This window comes from Podarcis pityusensis (assembly GCF_964106645.2).
Source record: "Podarcis pityusensis genome assembly, chromosome: 18".
NCBI lineage: Eukaryota > Metazoa > Chordata > Lepidosauria > Squamata > Lacertidae > Podarcis > Podarcis pityusensis.
Window position 1 is genome coordinate 11,862,003 of NC_138043.1, and position 19,432 is coordinate 11,881,434.

The window sequence follows — 19,432 nt, forward strand, 5'->3', positions numbered from 1 at the left end:
TTTTGAGCAGGCAACGCAAATCATCTGGCATGTTTTTAACTGTGCCAAAGTGACAAGCACCCAAACAAAACCTCAAGGTCCACAGGAGACGGTGCAAAGATTAGTGCTGTGCAAAAGGACTGACCTCGGTTTATCCTGAGGTCACTTTGCTGCTGGAAGGCTGGGTGCAAAGCAGCTAAAGTTCGCTCAGAGCTCCTTCTCTCACCCGCAGAGCAGCAGCCAGCAGCCAGTTAAGCCCCCCTAAACTGAGGTTGCAGTAACCAAAATGGAATGTCTAGTTGCCATTTTGGGGCAAGACGGCTCTAAAATCTTATTTTGTCAAATGATGGGCTGACAGTGCTTGATTCTCAGTTAAACATCTGACTAGTTCCGAGGACGACCCTGAACTGGGTTAAGAGCTGTGATAACTTAAAGGAAAGTCACTTGATCCAGGAACAGTCTGCATATATATTAGCCTCTATACCGGAGACATGGACCATTCATAATGTAAGAATATTCTTCTCAACTCTGAGCAGGGCGGGGGGGGGGGAGTGAAGACATGCAACAACAATTCACTATTGCATTGTTCACTGATCTTGCTCAGGCTGCACAGAAAAGGCATTTTGGTTCCAGAAATTCGTTCCAATTGTGCAGATGAAATATAACTGATAAAATTCTACAGGATGGGGTATCAGTGAGTGAAAACAGTCCAGATCCAGGGATCCCCAGATGGTGGAGATGTCAGGGAGGAAGTCTCAAGGTGCTTCACATGGTCAAACCACAATAAACACTTCACCTCTCCAATCTGCAGAATTGGACAGAGCCCAGCCCCCTTTTCTCACAGGGGCCAAATACCCCATAGAACCTAGGAATCCAGATAGATTGCCTCTGGCCTGGGAGGTTCCTTAGGGACATAGGAGCCGGGCAGCAGCTTGACCTGTCAAAGGGGCCCATCCAGCCCTTCCTCCTGCCCCGATGGGAAGCCCACAAGCAGGAGTCTGGCAACTCCCTGCCAAGAATCACTCACAGATGCCTGTCCAAACTCTCATAGATATCTCCTAGTTGGAAGGAGCCCTGTTTAAAAACCTTCAATGGATCATAGAATCATAAATTGCTCAAAGGGTCCTCCTAGCCCAGCCTGCTGCAATGCAGGAATCACAGCACAATCTAAGACCTGGAAGAGTTCAAGTCCTCCCACTCAGCCATGAAGTCCACTAGGCATGACCTTGCGGGCACTAGCCTACCTCACAGGGTTGTTGTGGGGATTAAATGAGGACCAGGAGCTGGAAGAGACCTGGGTTCAAGTCATAGAATTCTAGACTTGTAGAGTTGGAAGGGACCCCGGGGGTCATCTAGCCCAACCCACTGCAATGCAGGAATCTTTTGCCCAACGTGGGGCTTGAACCTGCAGTCCTGAGGCTCCTGCTCTACTGACTGAGCTAGGAAGAGGTCTCACTCGACCATGAAGCTCAGTGGAAGCGACCTTGGGGGGCAGCCTCTGCCTCTCAGCCTGCCCTACCTCACAGGGCTGTTGTGGGGACTAAATGAGGAGTGGAAGAACCACCATGTGCGTCAATTTATCTTGGGACAGAAATGCAACGAAGCAATCAAGAGATCAGGAAGAAAGAGTCTTTAAGCAAGTTTGGAAAAGTTTTCTGGAATATCTAAAAAAATTATTTTGAACGGATTAAGACGTTAGTAGGTTTAGAGTAAATTCAGCAGTGTAAACCTAACAGAGAAGATTGAAAAAGAAAAGAACACGGATTGATTGAAACATGCAGTGGGAAAGGATAACTAAAATGCATGACATGTTTGATCCTTTTACATGGTTTTGTATGCTTCATGGTATTTTATGCACTGTGATTTGCTGCCAAAAAATTGTAAAACTAAAAAACTGATAAATACATTTTTTAAAAGAATTGCAATAAAGCAAACCAAGCAATGAGCTCACCTCGTAGGTGCTGGTGAGGCCGAGGCGGTAGAAGACCGGCAGGAAGAGGTAAGCGGTCAGGAGTGTGTTCAGCAGCTGCCCCAAGCACATCCACAGGAACTTCACCCCATAGCGATATGCCTCGGCCGGGACCCCCAGAACCTGGATGGCCGACATGAAGCTGGCGGACAGGGAGAGCCCCACAGGGATAGCCGACATCTGCCGTCCGCCTGTGAAGAAGTCCTCAGAAGTCTTCTGGCCTCCTTTGGAGAGGGCATAGAAGAGGCCGATGCTGGTGGAGATGAGGAGCATCAAGGCAAAGACCCCATAATCCCATAAACTGAAGGTGAGCATCTCTGCTCGAAAGACCTCTAAACCACCTCCTAGCGCCATATTGGGCAGCTGAGAGGACCAGCACCACAGCAGATGGAGAGGTCAACCCTTGGTGGGTCCAGCAGAGAAAGAAAAAGGAGGAGGACTTGGAGGGTTGGAAGGACAACAGCAGAGGGAAGAGAAATGAGCTTCAGTCCTTGGGGAGAAGGGAGTAAAGGTCCAAGTCTGCTCAGTACAGGAAGTGGGGTGAAAGAGAGGGGGGGTGGGATGGAGAGAGAGAGAGAGAGAGAGAGAGAGAGAGAGAGAGAGAGAGAGAGAAGTCTCCACAAATTACTATTTACAAGATTTGGAGGTGACTGGATAGCAAACAACTTAACCACAAGATGTGATACATTGGAATAGCAAAAAGTTTGCAGGCGAGGAAGAAAGGAGCAAAGGTTTTATTTAAACAGAAACAAAAAAAGTGTGGAAAGCAGAAGGAGGGCCCCCCACCCAAGGAAGGGCAAAGGAATCAAGCCAGGAAAATAAAACCCACCCAAAATCTCTCAGGGATAAAAAGTCAGCAAAGACACCCCCACACCCCCACACACAGCCCCACCAGAATTGGTGTCTGTAAAGTAGGAATCGAATAAGAAGATAACCTATATCTTGCAATTATAGAGTCTACTCTATCCTCTCTGCCACTGTCTCTTGAAAAAACGAAAATCTGGTTTAGGTGATAGCAACAGTTCAAAAGGAAATGAATGAATAGACGAGCAAAGGAGCCAGGTGGATAAAAAGGGAGAAAGCGAGCGATTTGTCCTGTGAGGTTCAGCGAAGAGGCTGAGATCCCGAGGTGAGAGGAAAAAGAGAAATTCGGCTTAGAAGAAGCAAAAGGGGAAGCCAAGAGAGGAATTGCCCGGGTTGCAAAGGCGAGATCAGCTGTTTGCAGAGCTTCCCTGCAGCCACCTGCGAGGACTTTTATGAAGCCGGCGATGAGAGAGGGAGGCGTCACCCTTTCCCGCCCCCCCAATCCCTTTCTTCTTTATCAAAGGTGATCTGTTTGGTGGAAAGAAGGACCCGGGCACGTGCAATTCTGGCTCCAGGTTCCCTCTCTTTCTCCCCCCTCTCTCTTTTTCTCTGCGCCCTTTCAGCCCTGAGATCAGGAAGCCCAGGCGCAAAAATAACCTGGGGTTTCTGCAAGAGGAAGTCTTCCAGAGGGCAAGGTCATGGGCGTAGGCAGGGGGCAGCTGGCCACCCCTAAATCAAGGAAACAAATGAAAATACTTATCTAAAAGTAGAAATGATCAGAATATTGGAAAATGAAATGCTTGCCGAGAGGTTTTTAAGCAAAGGTTGGGTCCGTCAAGGGTGCTTGAGCTGAGATTCCTGCCTTGCAAGAGGGCTGGACTAGATGACCCCCCGGGGGTCCTTCCAACCTTGACATCTGTCAAGCATCCATGACGGCCATATTTCAAAAAGTGAAAATCCGGACACAAAAAGAGTTTTTGAGCTCTTTTCTCAGACAGTCAGTGATTTCCACTCAGACGCTGTTTACAGGGGCTGAACACTGGCTATTTCCTTTCTTTTTAAATTTATATTCCACCCATCTGGGTGGATTTCCCCAGCCACTCTGGGTGGCTTGCAGCATATATAAAAACACAAAATATCCTATAGAAGCAACAAGCAAAGCTGCTCAGTTGCAGGTATGGGGTAGAATTTTAATTTTTCCGGCATTTGAAAGCAGAGCTACCTATTTGCAAATGAAATTCGCAGAATAGAGAAAGATGAGTTTGTTAGGGAGAAGTGTCCTAACTAACACCTAACATTGAAAGCAAATTTCATAAAATCATAGAATTGTAAGGTAAAGGACCCCTAGATAGTTAAGTCCAGGCAAATTCAAGTATGGGGGTGCGGCACTCATCTCACCTTTCAGACTGAGGGAGCTGGCGTTTGTCAACGGAAGGGATCTCAAAGGGTCACCAAGTCCAACCCCCTGCAATGCAGGGATATTTAAAGCACAGGATTCTCGAATCCTGGGAACTGTAGTGTGTTAAGCAAGCTGGGCATTGCAGCTCTGTGAGAGGGAAAACTGCAGTTCCCATGGTAATGATGTATGAACTTCAAATGTATGGTTTAGATCTGCCTCAAGTGAAATGATGTCGCAAAACATTGAGAAAGTCACTGACCAATAAACAAATAGTCTGTGGGGGGGATTATGAACACATTCCACCAACCCTGACGGCTTCAGCAGAGGATCCAATAAATTCATGGAGGAGAGGTCTATCAGAGGCTGGTCTCGTGTTTGAATCCTGCTTGTGGGCCAGATGGGCCCCCATTGGCCTGATCCTAGAGGCTTGTGCCTTTATGAAACCTCCAGCACCAGAGGCAGTCTATCTTGATTCCTTATGGTTCCTTAGGGGCATTTCCATGGGGCATCTCCCATGGGGCAGCCCTTCAGATCTCCTATCACCCATCGCCTGCCAGCCCACTGGCATCTCTTAGGCACACACACCTTCAGGAAATGAGGGAGTTTAGAAGAAGGCCAGCTCTCTGCACTCCCCATACCCGCATAACCTGCAAGAGAAAAAAGCCCCACAACTCTGGGTTGTGTTATTGTGCAACCAGGAAATTTCTCTTTTCCCTCTGCACGCACTGCAAGCCTTCTTGCATCTGTCAGAAAGGACCCAGTCACCTGCAAATAAATATTGTACTCTATTTAAAAAAAAAATGCAAACACATCCCTTCCTTGCAGAGAGTTCAGCTAGGTGACCCTTGGGGGTCCCTTGGTGGCTACTGGCTGTTGCTCTCCCAGCACCTGCCCTTTCACTCCCTGCCACCTGAATAACCTGCAAAAAGGCCCAAAATCAGTAAGAACAGTAAGTCTAGGGTTGCTCAACAACAACTTTGCCAACTTTTTGTCTGGATTTTCATATTTTGAAATATGCCAGCCCTACTCTCACATGACGTCTTGCCCGCAGCTGCTGAATTGTGTGCCTGCCTCTCTTCGAAATCCCTTCCTTACTCAAACAGCCCAAACAAAACAAAACAGAAAGTTTGTGGAGAGAAATGTGTCATCATAGACACGGGCTGGAAAATTCCCCAATTGCTGCAAGGCCCACGCGGTCAAGTTGCATGCATGGGATTTGGCACACTTATCACTTATAATCACTGGAAGGGACCAGGTCACTTGAGAGCTTTTTTAAACAATGAGATTGGAAAAGAAAAGAAAAAAGGCTGTTACATTAACATACCTGAATATGCAGGTGTATATATTCTTATTATCTGTACAGCTGAAAGGGACCCCGAGAGTCATCCAGTCCAACCCCTGCAATACAGGAATCTCAGCTCAAACTTCCAGGAAAGATGGCCAGCCAACCTCTGCAATAATTGTCAGTAACCTAATATATTCTGTGTAGAACTCATTCCCAATATCATGGTATTTATCCAAAGGAAGTCTGCCTCTATAAGAAGTCCATTCATACGCTGCCAATATTGTCATGTTGTTGAGCCATTGATGAAGGAATAGGGCCCTCGTATTTACGGGACTGCCTCTCCTGGTCTGCCCCACAGAGGACCTTAAGGTCCATGAATAATCCTAGGTTAGAGGTCCCGGGCCCTAAGGAAGTCAGACTATCCTCCACCAAAGCCAGGGCCTTCTCAGTGGTGGCTCTGACCTGGAGGAATGCTCTGTCCCATGAGACCAGGGCCCTGCAGGATTTAACCTCCTTCCGCAGGGCCTGCAAGTCAGAGCTATTCCGCCTGGCTTTCAATTTGAACTTAGCCTGATCTTTTATTCCCCTTCCTTCCCTCCCTCTCCCCTTTTTATGAACATTACCCGCTCTGAGACCCCACAGCTAATTCTCCCCTGGTCTCCTCACTGGCCCAAATAGGACCAATTTAGCCAGCTAGCCCTGGCTAAATAAACATCTAATGTTTATTTGATGGATTTCCCCCCTAAACTGATTTTTGAATTCTGCATTTATTGTTATTCACATTTTATACTGTATTTTATGCTGTTTTTTGTTGCATCAATTAAGTGGTTTAAATTTGTTGTTAGCCACCCTGAGCCCGGTTTTCAGAACCGGGAAGGGCGGGGTATAAATAAAATTATTATTATTATTATTATTATTATTATTATTCCAATTCATCCATGTCAATTTCCATACAATGAGTATATGGAGAGTAAGGAATATTGTGTGTAGTTCTGGATGCCTCAGCTCAGAAATCCAATGCTTTTGAACCTCATTCTGAGGAGAAATCTGCAAAATAACTAAGCATGTATTAGGAGCCTCTCCAGAACCGGCCCTACTAAAAATTTTTCAAGATGACAATGCACACTAACATTACAAAAAAAACATAAGCTACTTGCAGATAGGAGTGTCATAACTAGACATTGGAGAGACCTGTCAGGAGTGAACATGGGCCACTGGTACAAGACTGTATGAGAAACAACCCTACTAGAGGGGGACATAATCCACAGAATCTAAGTAGGAAGGGACCCTGAGGGTCATCCAGTCCAACCCCCTGCAATGCAGGAATAGGCAGCTGTCCCTTACAGGAATCGAACCTGCAACCTTGGCATTCCTTTTTACCCTTTCTTTCTTTCTTTCTTTCTTTCTCTTCCCTCTTTCTTACTCTTTTTCTTCCCTCTTTTCCTTTGATAAGATATTTAGATTCAAGTTTTCGTTTGGGGTGGGGAAAAGATATTTTTGTGCCTTTTTTCTTTATACTCTAACAAGCAAACAGAAATCAGAAACAGCCCTGCTGGAAAAGCTAACCAACAAACTGAAATCAGCACAAATGAAAGAGGATGGCGTCACCCTGTTGTGGCTCCTTTATTATATATACAGCCCCAAAAGACAACAGCCTAAGCCCCCTGACAGAATGGCTAGCTTGACCCAACAACCTTCATCACACAGAGAGACAAAAACTCAGTCCAAGCAGCCGCATGTGATAGAATGAATGCTCACAATTATTATGTGTCCAAGAACAGTTGCAGCAGCTGGGGATGTTTAGCCTGCGAAAGAGGAGACTGAGAGGAGAGAGGAGAGCCATCTTCCAATAGCTCAAGGGCTGTCACAGGGAAGATGGTTTTCTCCTGCTCTGGAAGGTAGGACTCGAACCCATGGCTTCAAGTGACAAGAGAAGAGTTTTAAACTCAACATCAGGAAGAACTTTCTGACAGAAAGAGCTGTTCGACCATGGGTGGAAGGTGGCGGACTCTCCTTCTGGGAGGTTTTTAAGCAGAGGGAGGTTCCAGGATTGCAAGGAGGTTGGACTAGATGGCCCCTGGGGTCCTTTCCAACTCTACAGTTCTATGATTCCATGATGCCATGCGCAACCTGCCCTTTGAGCAGCCTGCTTTTCCCGTTCAGGAACAGCAGGTGGCGAAGGAAGGATGCTGGTTTCATGGGGCACTTGGGGAAGGGCTTGAATGGCAGGATCTCTCCCACCCTGCAGGTAGAATCTGAAGGAAGAGCATCAGCCTGGTGGAGCAGAGGATGTGGAGGATGGAGAAGAAGTCGGGATTCGTGGCCCTCTCCAAAACAACACGCGAACCAAAACTTCTCTATCCTTCAGGAAAAAAATTGTGCCTCTCCGAATTTTTGCAATGCATCTCTGCAGCCAAAGAAATGTTAGGGGGAAATGTGCATTTAAAAATGCAGGTAGGTATCTGCAAAAATAACATACAGGAATGCATTGCATATGGGCTTGCAGGAAGGTGATTATTAGGAGAAAGGCAGGCTGGAATTTTGAAGGATTTTCACAAGGACTTTAAAAAAATGGAGCAAACATTTCCCAAAAATCTGGCAAACAAAATGGAGGATTGGGAAAACGTGGAACTGAGAGTCCTTGAAACTGACAGGCTTGTCCTTCCGCATATGATGATGATGATGATGATGATAGTGATAAAACATCAGACATTAAAAGCTTCCCTAAACAGGGCTGCCTTCAGATGTCTTCTAAAAGTCAGATAGTTGTTTATCTCCTTGACATCTGACGGGAGGGCTTTCCACAGGGTGTACTGAGAAGGTCTTTCAGGACCGGTGTTATATGGTCTCGGCAGCCACATACGAAATTGAGCATCATTTACTAGAAAGGCCTTTGGTCTGATATAACTTATGGCCATGATGTAATGAACCACATCCTGACGCTAGTCCTCATGAGAAAGCAAATGTCGCTGAGTCATTGATCAGGGTCTGCGGACTTTCCTCTGTCTACCGAAGTAAATGTTCTCTCTCTTTTTTTAATCCCCATGTCGCTAGTCCTCATGAGAAAGCAAATGTTGACGCGTCATGCCTAGGGCTCATGGACGACCTCTGTACTAAATGTTCTTTTCATTTTCCCTCAGTCGCCATGAAGAAACATTTCCTCCTTCTCCCTGAGAGTTTCCCGTCTCTTAATCATCTTTCCCTTCCACACCCTAGAGAATAAACGCATCTCCCTCCTTTCTGCTGCATCACTCTGTGCACCTTTGTTCCCCAGGTGCCAAGATCAATAGCACTTGCATAATCCATAATCCAGGCTGGGTGGGTGGGAAAGCCACGGGGGGGCCTTACATGCAGGGTGTGTCTGCATCACAAGGAAATACTTTTAACCTTGCAAGAAAAATCAGGGTGTCAGAGGCAGCGGGGCAGACTGAGAACCCCGCATTCCTTATGGTGGACGTCTTTCATTGCTTGAGCTTTTGCTATGATAAAGAAGCAGAAGAACCCAAGAAGTGCCTGGCTGCTGGATGAGACCCAAAGGGCCTGGACAGCTCAGTCAGTAGAGCAGGAGACTCTTAATCTCAGGGTTGTGGGTTCGAGCCCCACATTGGGTAAAAGATTTCTGCATTGCAGAGGGTTGGACTAGATGACCCTCGGGGTCCCTCCCAACTCTTCCATGATTCTGTGATCTAGCCCAGTGGCCAAATACCAGTCTATGATTCTATGGCCATAACAGATTGGAGAACTGGGCCAAAACTAACAAAATGAATTTCAGCTGTCCCTCCAAGTGGCCCTGTTTTCCAGGACAGTCCCAGATTTACAAAATCAAATCATTGTAGAGTTGTATGGGCCCCCAATGGTCATCTAGTCCAACCCCAAAAGGAGCTGTCCCGGTTTCTGATTTGATCCTGGAATGTCCCGCTTTTCCTTATGGTGTCCCTATTTTCATTGGAGAAATGTTGGAGGGTATGGGGTTCTGCAGCCCCCAAGCCAAGGAGATGAGTAACCTATAGAAGACACCAGAAGGCAGTCCTGGATAGGGAAATTTTTCAATATTTTATTATGTTTTTATGTATGCTGGAAGCCACCCAGAGTGGCTGCTGCATCCCAGTCAGATGGGTGGGGTATAAATAATACTTTTTTATTATTCTTATGGAATAGGACGTCCCAATTTCCACTGGAGAAATCTTGGAGGGTATGTTTCAATGGGGACAAATGTACAGTTCTGCACTTAGGCAGGGAGAACCAGATGCATCAATATAGGATGGGGACACCTGGCTTACTAACATTACATGTGAAAAGGATCTCGGGATCTTAGTAGACCGCAAACTTGACATGAGTCAACAGTCTGATGCAGCACCAAAAAATGCTAATGCTATTCTAGGCTGCATCCACAGAATTCTAGTGTCCAGATCAAGGGAAGTCATAGTGCCGCTCTATTCTGCCTTGGTCAGCCCCCACCTGGAATACTGTGTCCATTTCTGGGTTCCACAATTTAAGAAGGATGTTGACAAGCTGGCTTTGACAAATCTTCCTCTTCACTAAATGTCTTGCAATATCCTCTTTCATCCATCTACAAAAACAATTCAAAGATTAATCACAATTGCCATAGCTAGCTGATTTTCTTTTCATGCATATCATGGCCATCGTAGATTCCAACAGTTTATTCTTTTCCATGTTCTGAAACGACCTTTGCATTGCAGGGGGTTGGGCTAGATGACCCTCGGGGGGGGGGGGAGGAGACGAAGAAGAAGAAGAAGAAGAAGAAGAAGAAGAAGAAGATTTTTAAATTTTCATTTTAGTGGTGGTGGGCAAATTACCACCCATTCTGGGATGCTCTGTGAGCAAAGGGCTTTGCACCCGTCTGTTGGCACCCTCTTTCAATAGCTTTTAATATCTCCAGTCCGAAAAGAGAAAAAGAGGCATGAAGGCAGGGAGGGGAGTTTGCTGTGCCCAAAACTTTGCCCCTGCCTGCAGACGCTGGGAGAAAGATCTGATTGTTTTGCATGGAAAGCCGAGGTGCGCCCCGGCAGGAGATGAGAAGCGATCAAGGGCATAGTGACCTGATGCCAAGGAGGTGGTGTGAGGGGCTTGGGCGTTCCAAGCCAGAGACCTTTCGTTACCTGCATAGGAAAAAGATTAGCAAAGGACATGGCATCTCAAAGCCTGGATAGCTCAGTTGGTGAGAGCGTGGTGCTGATAATGCCAAGGTTGCAGGTTCGATTCCTGCCTTGCAGGGGGTTGGACTAGATGATCCTCAGGTTCCTTTCCACTTCTACGATTCTATGAATCCAGCTCTCTCCACAGCCACCAATCTGCCAATGGTGTGGCTCTGCGTAAGGCAGCTTCCCTACTCCCCAATCAGATGGGAGGGATATTATTATTATTATCCTCCAGGATTACCTCTTCACAAACTCAGCCCTGCACTACAACTCCCAAATCCCATGATGCTTCAGCTGGGCGCTCAGCCCTCTTGCTCCCAAGTCCTGCCTCTTCGTCGCCACCTTGCTTCCTCCCAGCAATTGCATCACACTGTAGGCTCCCTGGGGGCAGAGACCTGTCGGGTTTCCGGCTTTTGCAATTTGTAATCTGCAGATTGGGGAGCCTGTCAAAAAGCTGAAGACAGATGCAACATCACCCTCTCTCCTCTGCCCAGGGGCAAAGCGGATCCGGCACGAACAAACATCCCCAGATTCAGTGATGTAAGAGCCCCACTGAATCTGGGTCAAACCAAACTGGGTCAGCAGGGCCAAAAGGCAGAGATCCCGCTAAGTCAAGCAAGAGAGAGCAGGGCATGCTAGGGCACGAACTCTGAACTGCGAGTGCTGCACCAATTATTTTTAAAGCAATATTATGTTTTTATACAATGGGAAACGTGTGATTTCGCATTCTTGGGGCATGTACATCCCGGTTCTGACCCCCCTTTTCTGAAGCTTCCTGGGTGGTTTTTGTTGTGCTTCAGACATAGACATAGAATCATGCAGCTGACAAGGACACCAGGGGTCATCTAGTCCATCCCCCTGCAATGCAGGATTTCTTTGCCCAAGGTGGGGTTCAAACCCGCAACCCTGTGATTTCAATCCCATCTCATTGCAATCAGGAGCCACAGAAATGCAAAACTGGTTTCATAAGCCCATGGGGGACCTAGACCTAAGTTTCCTTAAACTGCAGCCACTCCTGCCAATTGATTTTGAAACCAAGGGATGTCTTGGTTTGTGTGGCATGGTCGTCAACGGTCAATTTTTCTTTTTAAAAAGAAAAAAACTTCCATTGGGCTAGTGGAAGAAGTTTCCTTGAGCAAATATGTGAAAGTCCTTTGTTTGAGCTCAAGCCCATATCAAGAGATATGGGTATCATTTTTCTTGCATTCTCTTGGCTGCCTAGAAGCAAATATGTTGGAATCAGCCCCCAATTGTTTTGTTTTCAAAGCTCTTAGAGGAATTCTGCAAGAATCTGTGTGATCTGCTCTTACAATGTCCCACACTGGTAATTTTGGGGGGGAGGAAGACCCCCCAAGTGTCTCTATTTTCCAGGGACAGTCCTGGATTTACAGAAGCCATCCCGGTTTCTGATTTGATCCTACTTTCCCATTGGACGTCCCTATTTTCATCAGAGAAATGTTGGAGGTTATGGAGTTATGTGACCCCCAAGCCAAGGAGGTAAATAACTATACAACCTTTAGAAGATATCTGAAGGCAGCCCTGTATAGAGAAGTTTCTTAATTCGGTTGGGAGCTGCCCAGAGTGGCTGGGGAAACCCAGCCAGGTGGGCAGGGTATAAATAATAAATTATTGTTGTTGTTGTTATTCTCTTATATATGTTGGAAACCACCCAGGATGGCTAGGGGAACTCAGGCAGATGGGTGGGTAGTATTGTTGTTGTTGTTATTAAAGACATCCCTGTTTCATCAGAGAAATGTTGGAGGGTATGGAGAGGGTAATAAAAACAATTAACTTGACCGTACAGAAAAATTCTTTGATGTTAATTACTTTATTTATTTTTTAATCTTAACCTTTCTTCATAGGGGAGTTGCTCCAATCCCTGGATCATTTGGGTTGCTCTTTTCCAAAACTTTTTCCAAATCCTGAATATCCTTTTCCAGAGGAGGCGACCAAAACTGACCACAGCATACATCCCAATGCAGCCTCGCCGTAGATTTGCATAATTGCATTACTAGGTTGCCAGTTTTGTTTTCGATTCCTTTTCTAATGAAAGGAAAACACCTTTTGCAAACAGATGAAATCAAACAATGCAGCTGCCTTCTTCCTGGTCCGTGGTTCAGAGTCAACATGGGAAGGTGCCACCTGAAAAAATTTGACACCTATTTTTCCCCCTGGGCGATGCAAACACCCAGGTGCCTCTGACACCCAAAGAACTTATGACACCCACTAGAGGCGGGGGCACAGAGCCAAGGCGATAAATTGGAGGCACATGCAAGGAGAGGCCAGGAGGGAGCTGCTATAAAGAAAATGAGGGTGCACAAACACAACAGGCACAAAATCTGCAGGAAACCAATCCTTCGCCTTTCAGAATTTATGAAATATTCTCTGAGGAAATCACGCTTTATTTTAGCATGCAGAAGCTGTATTCGCAACTCCCAGACCCTCCAACATTCCTCTGTTGAAAATAGGGATGTCCCATTCCATAATGATAATTTTACTATTTACACCCCACCCATCTGACTGAGTTCCCCAGCCACTCTGGGCAACTTCCAACATATATAAAAAACATAATGAAGGAGAATGTGCGTTGAAGGAGAATTGGTATATGAAAATAATGTACCAGTGGTACTTAACACCTATAAAATTAGCAAAGATGTATAGAATTGCTTCAAATTTATGTTGGAAATGTAAGGAGAAGGAAGGCACATTCTACCATATGTGGTGGACGTACAAGATAACAAAAGCCTTCTGGGAAATGATATATAATGAGTTGAAAAAATGTTTAAAATGATGTTTGTAAAAAAACCAGAGATACCAAAGGAGCAGAAACGACTCTTTTTTTATTCCTTTCTTTTTGATCACTCATAGCCGAGTAACATTGTCTTCCATAAACACGGTTTTAAAAGTGAGTTCGTAAGTTACTGTGGAGGCCAATTCTGGATCCACACGTCCTTCCACAGTGGGGACATTGGTTTCCAGGCAGGAGTTGATCCCGGTGAGTGTTTGCCAAGCATGCCTCCCTCTTAGTCTGTTTCTCCCTTTCGTCCTGAGTTTGAGTGTCTTCAAAGCCAAGGAAACCTTTGGGAAAGGCTATTCTCCAATTGGAGCACTCACAGGTCAGAGTTTCCCAATTGTTGGTGTTTATACTACTTTTTTTTAAGATTTGCCATGAGTCTTTAAACCTCTTTTGTTGACCACCAGCATTACACTTTCCATTTGTAAGTTCGGAATAGAGTATTTGCTTTGGAAGACGATCATCAGGCATCCGCACAACATGACCAGTCCAACAAAGTTGATGTTGAAGAATCATTGCTTCAGCACTGATGATCTTTGCTTCTTCTAGTACACTGATATTAGTTCACCTGTCTTCCCAAGTGATGTGTACAATTTTTCAGAGACACTGTTGATGGGATCTTTCGAAGAGTTGGAGATGGCGTTTATAAGTGGTCCATGTTTTACAAGCATACAGTAAGGTTGGTAGTACAATAGCTTTGTAAACAAGCATTTTGGTTTCCCTGCAAATGTCCCAGTCCTCAAATACTCTGCACTTCAGTCGGGAGAAAGCCACAGTCGCAGAGCTCAGGAGATGCTGGATTTCCGCATCAGTGTTGGCCCTTGTGGAAAGCTTTATCTTATAACGACTATTTATGTACACAACGACAGCAGCGCAGATGCTACTGGCCCAGAGTTGGAAAGATAAAGTCCTGACCAGAGACGAATGGTTGATGAAGATGATGGATTATGCCGAAATGGCGAGAATGACCGGGAGAATCAGAAACCAGGAAGAGAAGAACTTTAAGGAATGGGAAAAAATTATAATGTATTTAAGAGAACACTGTAAACAACTAAAAACTTTGGCAGGATTTGAGTAACACTTGTATTGTGTTAAAAAACTAAGGGAAAGAATGGATTATTATTATTTTTTAAATAGAGAAAATAAGTGAAGTTGTTGAAAAAATATTGATAATGGTAACCATGGAAGGGCGGAGGGGAGTCAAAGGATTCAGAGAATCCTAAATGATGATGTTAATGTTTAGTGTTTGAATTTAAATTTGCAATGTAAAACTTAATAATAATAATGAAACATGATTATTATTTTTTAAACACCTCTCTATACAGCGTTACCTTTAGATGTCTCGGTGCTGGATAACTCCAGACCCTCCAACATTTTTCCAATGAAAATAGGGACATCCTAAGGAAAAACAGGACTTTCTGGAATCAAATCAGAAACCAAAATGGCTTCTGGGTCTGTCCCTGGAAAATAGGAGCACTGGAGGGTTTGCTGTACTAATAACTCCAAATATTTCCTGTGCAGAAGGAAATATGTTGTAGTGCAGCCTTTTCAGGCTTTGCCTTCGGGTGGGAAGAGAGATTATTGGGGATTTAAACTGAAGAAAAAAAGTTTTGAGGCTTGAGGCCTGGTTTGGGGGGGTGACTACACAGGTTTTTAGGGTATCTTAACCTGTCCTCTCCTCCTTCATTAGAAAGCTTTCCCATTAGACAAATCCTTCAAATCTTGTCTTAAGGACACATTTTGTGTATGAATAGAGGAGGTCTGTTACCTGAATTCCAGAACTAAGGTATTTGCCGTCTCAAAAGACTGGCCAGGTAATGGAATGAGCGGCCATCGTCAGGTATCTTGACAGACAGGAGGCAAGCCGTACTCTCGAATTTCTGTTGCAGATGCAGATTTCTGTGTGAGGCGTTTGGGTGTCTTTGGCTAAGGGGCGAGGCAATTGCCCAAGTCCCTTTGTTGGGGGTCGCAGTCACCTCCTTGCAAAAGAGCAGGAGACTCAGTTGCAACAGGAAAATAAAGGTCTTCTTTGCTTTCCTTCTGCTGGTTCCGGCCTCCACCCATTCTTCTCTGACCCATCATGGACTGAGGGGAGTCCCTTGGGGAGCTGGGCTGCAAAAACGAACCCCTTTGTTTGACGCGCAGCGCAAATTCAGAATGCGGAGTTTTAGAGAAGAAGAGCTTTACTGCGTTAAAATCAACTTCTTCCTAAACAACATGCTTCCACACAGTCTGACTGAGAGTCCACACTGCTCAGAACTGAGGCGACTGACTCCGACTGACATCTTACAGAGAGAGAAAATGGCTGCCACTTAGAAGGAGAATGAGTCACATGCCAGAGTGAGAAGATGGCTGCCAAGTCACATGACTCAGGGGGACTCCCCAGTTGGCAGTCAGGCCTGGATACCTTGACTAGGCCCAGCCCTTCCCAGCCTGCCTTGCGGCTTCGGCTCGCAGGGGTCTTGGTCACATGACACTGTTTCTCTAATGGAGCCTTGCCAAGGAGAGCTGTAAGCAGCAACTGAGAATCTGGAGAGGACCTGAGAGTCAGAGGGGGCTGCAAGAATTAAATTTGTCACCTCCATGACAATGACCAGCAGACCCTCCAAGTGTCCCTAATTTCCAGGGACAGTCCTGGATTTACAGAAGCCGTCCCAGTTTCCAATTTGATCCCGCTTTTTCCTTAGGATGTCCCTATTTTCATCAGAGAAATGTTGTAGCGTATGAACTAAAGGTAAAGGGACCCCTGACCATTAGGTCCAGTTGTGGCCGACTCTGGGGTTGCGGCGCTCATCTCGCTTTACTGGCCAAGGGAGCCGGCGTACACCTTCCGGGTCATGTGGCCAGCAGGACTAAGCCGCTTCTGGCGAACCAGAGCAGCGCACAGAAATGCCATTTACTTTCCTGCCGGAGTGCTACCTATTTATCTCTTTACACTTTGACGTGCTTTTGAACTGCTAGGTTGGCAGGAGCAGGGACCGAGCCACGGGAGCTCACCCCGTCATTGCAGGGATTCAAAGCGCCGACCTTCTGATCAGCAAGCCCTAGGCTCTGTGGTTTAGACCACAGCGCCACCCGTGTCCCAGGGTATGAACTAGCCTGTCGTCATTTCTGTCCCAGGGTGGCTTGCCATCCAAATTTAAATGTTCAGAAGGTAGAGGACTCTCACCTCTTGCACCCTTTTCCTCCTTGTGAACAGAACTCTCTGCCAGCCACAGATTTTAGTCCCGCTCACCCTTTGAGCCAATCCCCTTTTTAATCTTATCCAGGGCCAAATTGCACATGGGCTTGTTCCTTTATTTGCACCCTGATTTCTCCAAGCCAAGCCCAGATACAGCAACTGTGCGGCACGTCGCTTGAGGAGATGAAACATACTTGGCATCGTGTAGTGATTTCATGCTCTTTATTGCAGCTTGTAAAACAGTGAAGGAATCCCCCCCCCCAAAAAAAAACTTCTGGCTTTATATACATTATTAACACAATGGGTCCTGTTTGACAGACTGTTTGACAGCCATTTGGAGTACGAGTCTCAGCAGTCACTCAGCAGGATCTAGTTGTAGGCCAACAGGGGGCCAGTATATCATCCCAATGCTCCGTCAAAAACCTCCGGAAATGCTTTGCATATGGCGTCCACATCCACATAGGAGCTGGTGTGGTTCACCCCAGTGATGGCTAGCCCCAGTGGCCTGAACCACACCAACCCCAGTAAGCTGGCCTAGGGCCCCTTGACCACAATCAAGTCTAACCGCCACTTACACCCTCAATCTTGTACATTGAAGGTTCCCACCCCCATCATGGGGACCTTAAAATTTTGGAAGTCCTGGAGGGTGAATGGGGCCAGCCTGAGCTTGGGGCCACCATTTGGACACAACTTCTTTAATGCCCATGCTGAGATTATGCACAGGGTTGAGCCTGTATTGAGCTCCATGCAGCACAGGGCCCCCTATATCTGTAAAGGTAAAGGGACCCCTGACCATTAGGTCCAGTCATGGCCGACTCTGGGGTTGTGGCGCTCATCTCACTTTATTGGCCAAGGGAGCCGACGTACAGCTTCCGGGTCATGTGGCCAGCAGGACTAAGCCTCTTCTGGCGAACCAGAGCAGCGCACGGAAATTCCCCATCGCAGGGATTCAAACCGCCGACCTTCTGATTGGCAAGTCCTAGGCTCTGTGGTTTAACCCACATTGCCACCTGCGTCCCTCCTATATCTGTACCTCAATGTTATTTTTTTCCACGTTGGAATGGGGCAGCTGCTATACCTGACAGTTCGTGATCTCTGTCAAGTTGCTCTGTCGGACCGCGGGGCCTGGGACTCTTAGGTCGGCTATCAGATGTGAGGCGTCGGGCAGGCCAGGCACACCTGGGCGATGTGTCCCGCTTTTCTGCATTGTCGGCATTCTGCACTGCAGAAACAGCAAGTCCTCTGCTCGTGGTTCTCCCCACAGGTCGTGCAGTTCCCCTCTTCTGGCCGAGGCAGTTGTGGTGGGCGTGCGGCTTGTGGAAGCTGCTGCACTCAGTGCACGTCCTCCCTGTCGGATTATGAGTCGGTGAGGTCTTCGTGGTGGGCCCTCGGCTGGGACGATGAGTTTGGCTGGAATCCTTGCGCAGACCTCTCTGCGGCTTCGGTTGCCAGGGCCTCCTCTAGGGCGACCTGGAATGTCAGGTCCTTCTTGGCATGGAAGAGCAACTTCTCGTCCCTCAGGCCACCCATGAGCCAGTCGCGGAGCATGTCCAGCTCTGTGAAGTTGCAGAGCCTGGCAGCCTGGCAGAGGGAGGTCACATACCCGGTTATGGTTTCTCCAGGGGCCTGCTGCTTTGCGTAGAAGGCGTTGTGACACACTACCACCGAGGCTTGCTGCGAGAAGTGCCCCTTCAGCTGCTCCATTAACGGTCGTGATATTTTCAGGTGTGAGGAGGGCCCGGGCGACCTCGAACGTTTCCTCTCCGCAGACGCTGAAGAATGTTGCCCTCTTCTTGGCTGCTTCGGTGATGTCCTTTGCCTCCAGGAGGAACTGGAAGCGGGTGGCGTATCCTTCCCAGTCTCCTGATGCTGGGCTGAACGGCATGAAGCTGTTGTCTGTTGCCATTCTGGGTCCTTGGGTTCTGGAGCTGTAGCCTGGATGTGCGGTGCGATGCAGCAGTGTGGCCAGTGGTGGGCTGTGGTGCGGTGCGCGGCAGACAGCTCAGCGGGATCCCACCTTCGTCGCCAGTGAAATATACTCGGAGTTGCATAGTGATTTCATGTTCTTTATTGCAGCTCGTAAAACAGTGAAGGAATCCATCCTCCCCCCAAAAAACCTCTGACTTTATATACATTATTTACACAATGGGTCCCATCTGGTTGACTGATTCTGCTTCCTCTGGAGCCGGATTGGGCTGCTCCTGCAGGCCAATCAGGTTCTTGCATTCTAGGATCCTACCTGCCTATTGTTCTAGGATCCAAACATGAGACTTAAAATGTTTCATCGCAACACATCAGATGACTTAGGGATGTTTCTTCATGTCATTTAAAGTTTGCAGTGCCCATCAATCTTCCTTTAAAGCACACTGGCCGCTGGTGGTAGCCTCTATTATTGGACTACTGCAATGCACTCTCTGTGTGGCTGCCCTTGAGGTTGGTCCAGAAGTTGTAGCTGGTGCAAAATAATAATAATAATAACTTATTTCTTATATCTGCCCATCTGACTGGGTTGCCCCAGCCATTCTGGGGGGTTTCCAGCACATAGAAAAACATAATAATCCCTAAAATTAGGGATTAAAGGGACAGAAATTCCAAAAAAGATGATTAAATTGTCTAGGCACAAAAGTGGAAGGAAGAAGAAGTTCCCACCAAAGAAGAATGGAGGATAAGTAAGGTTGTTTCATTACGTTTTGATATAGGTTGGAAGCTGCCTAGAGTGGCTTGAACAACCGTCAGATAGGCAGGGTACTAATAATAAAATGGTGGTGGTTGTTGTTGACTGTCAGGTCTTTGACCGCAATAAAGATTGATTGGTTGGTGGCAGTGGTGGTTGCCTATGCTGAACTGGCAAAGTTAACAGCC

The 19,432-nt window shown here is 46.7% G+C and overlaps 1 protein-coding gene and 1 long non-coding RNA gene across 6 annotated transcripts in view; one reads left to right on the forward strand and one right to left on the reverse strand.

The window, feature by feature from the left end:
- SLC5A5 (solute carrier family 5 member 5) overlaps positions 1 to 15,695 on the reverse strand; it is a 35,771-nt gene extending 20,076 nt beyond the window's left edge. Inside the window, exons 1-3 of one of the 5 annotated variants that reach the window (XM_080988609.1) lie at positions 15,158 to 15,695; positions 9,895 to 10,006; positions 5,476 to 5,549 (exon numbers count right to left, since the gene is read on the reverse strand). Coding sequence is in view for 3 of the 5 variants with exons in the window: in XM_080988606.1 (XP_080844732.1) it covers positions 1,931 to 2,302 (372 nt within the window). In the remaining 2 variants the exon portion in view is untranslated. Of the gene's footprint in view, positions 1 to 1,930; positions 4,707 to 4,736; positions 4,799 to 5,475; positions 5,550 to 9,894; positions 10,007 to 15,157 lie in introns of those variants that run through there. The other 4 variants (XM_080988607.1, XM_080988610.1, XM_080988608.1 and 1 more) reach the window with 4 other exon arrangements.
- Positions 15,696 to 15,809: 114 nt separating this feature from the next.
- Positions 15,810 to 18,620, forward strand: LOC308467183. The gene is made up of 2 exons (XR_013981146.1): positions 15,810 to 16,123; positions 18,296 to 18,620. It is a non-coding gene; the product is annotated as an uncharacterized lncRNA (long non-coding RNA).
- The last annotated feature ends 812 nt before the right edge of the window (positions 18,621 to 19,432 follow it).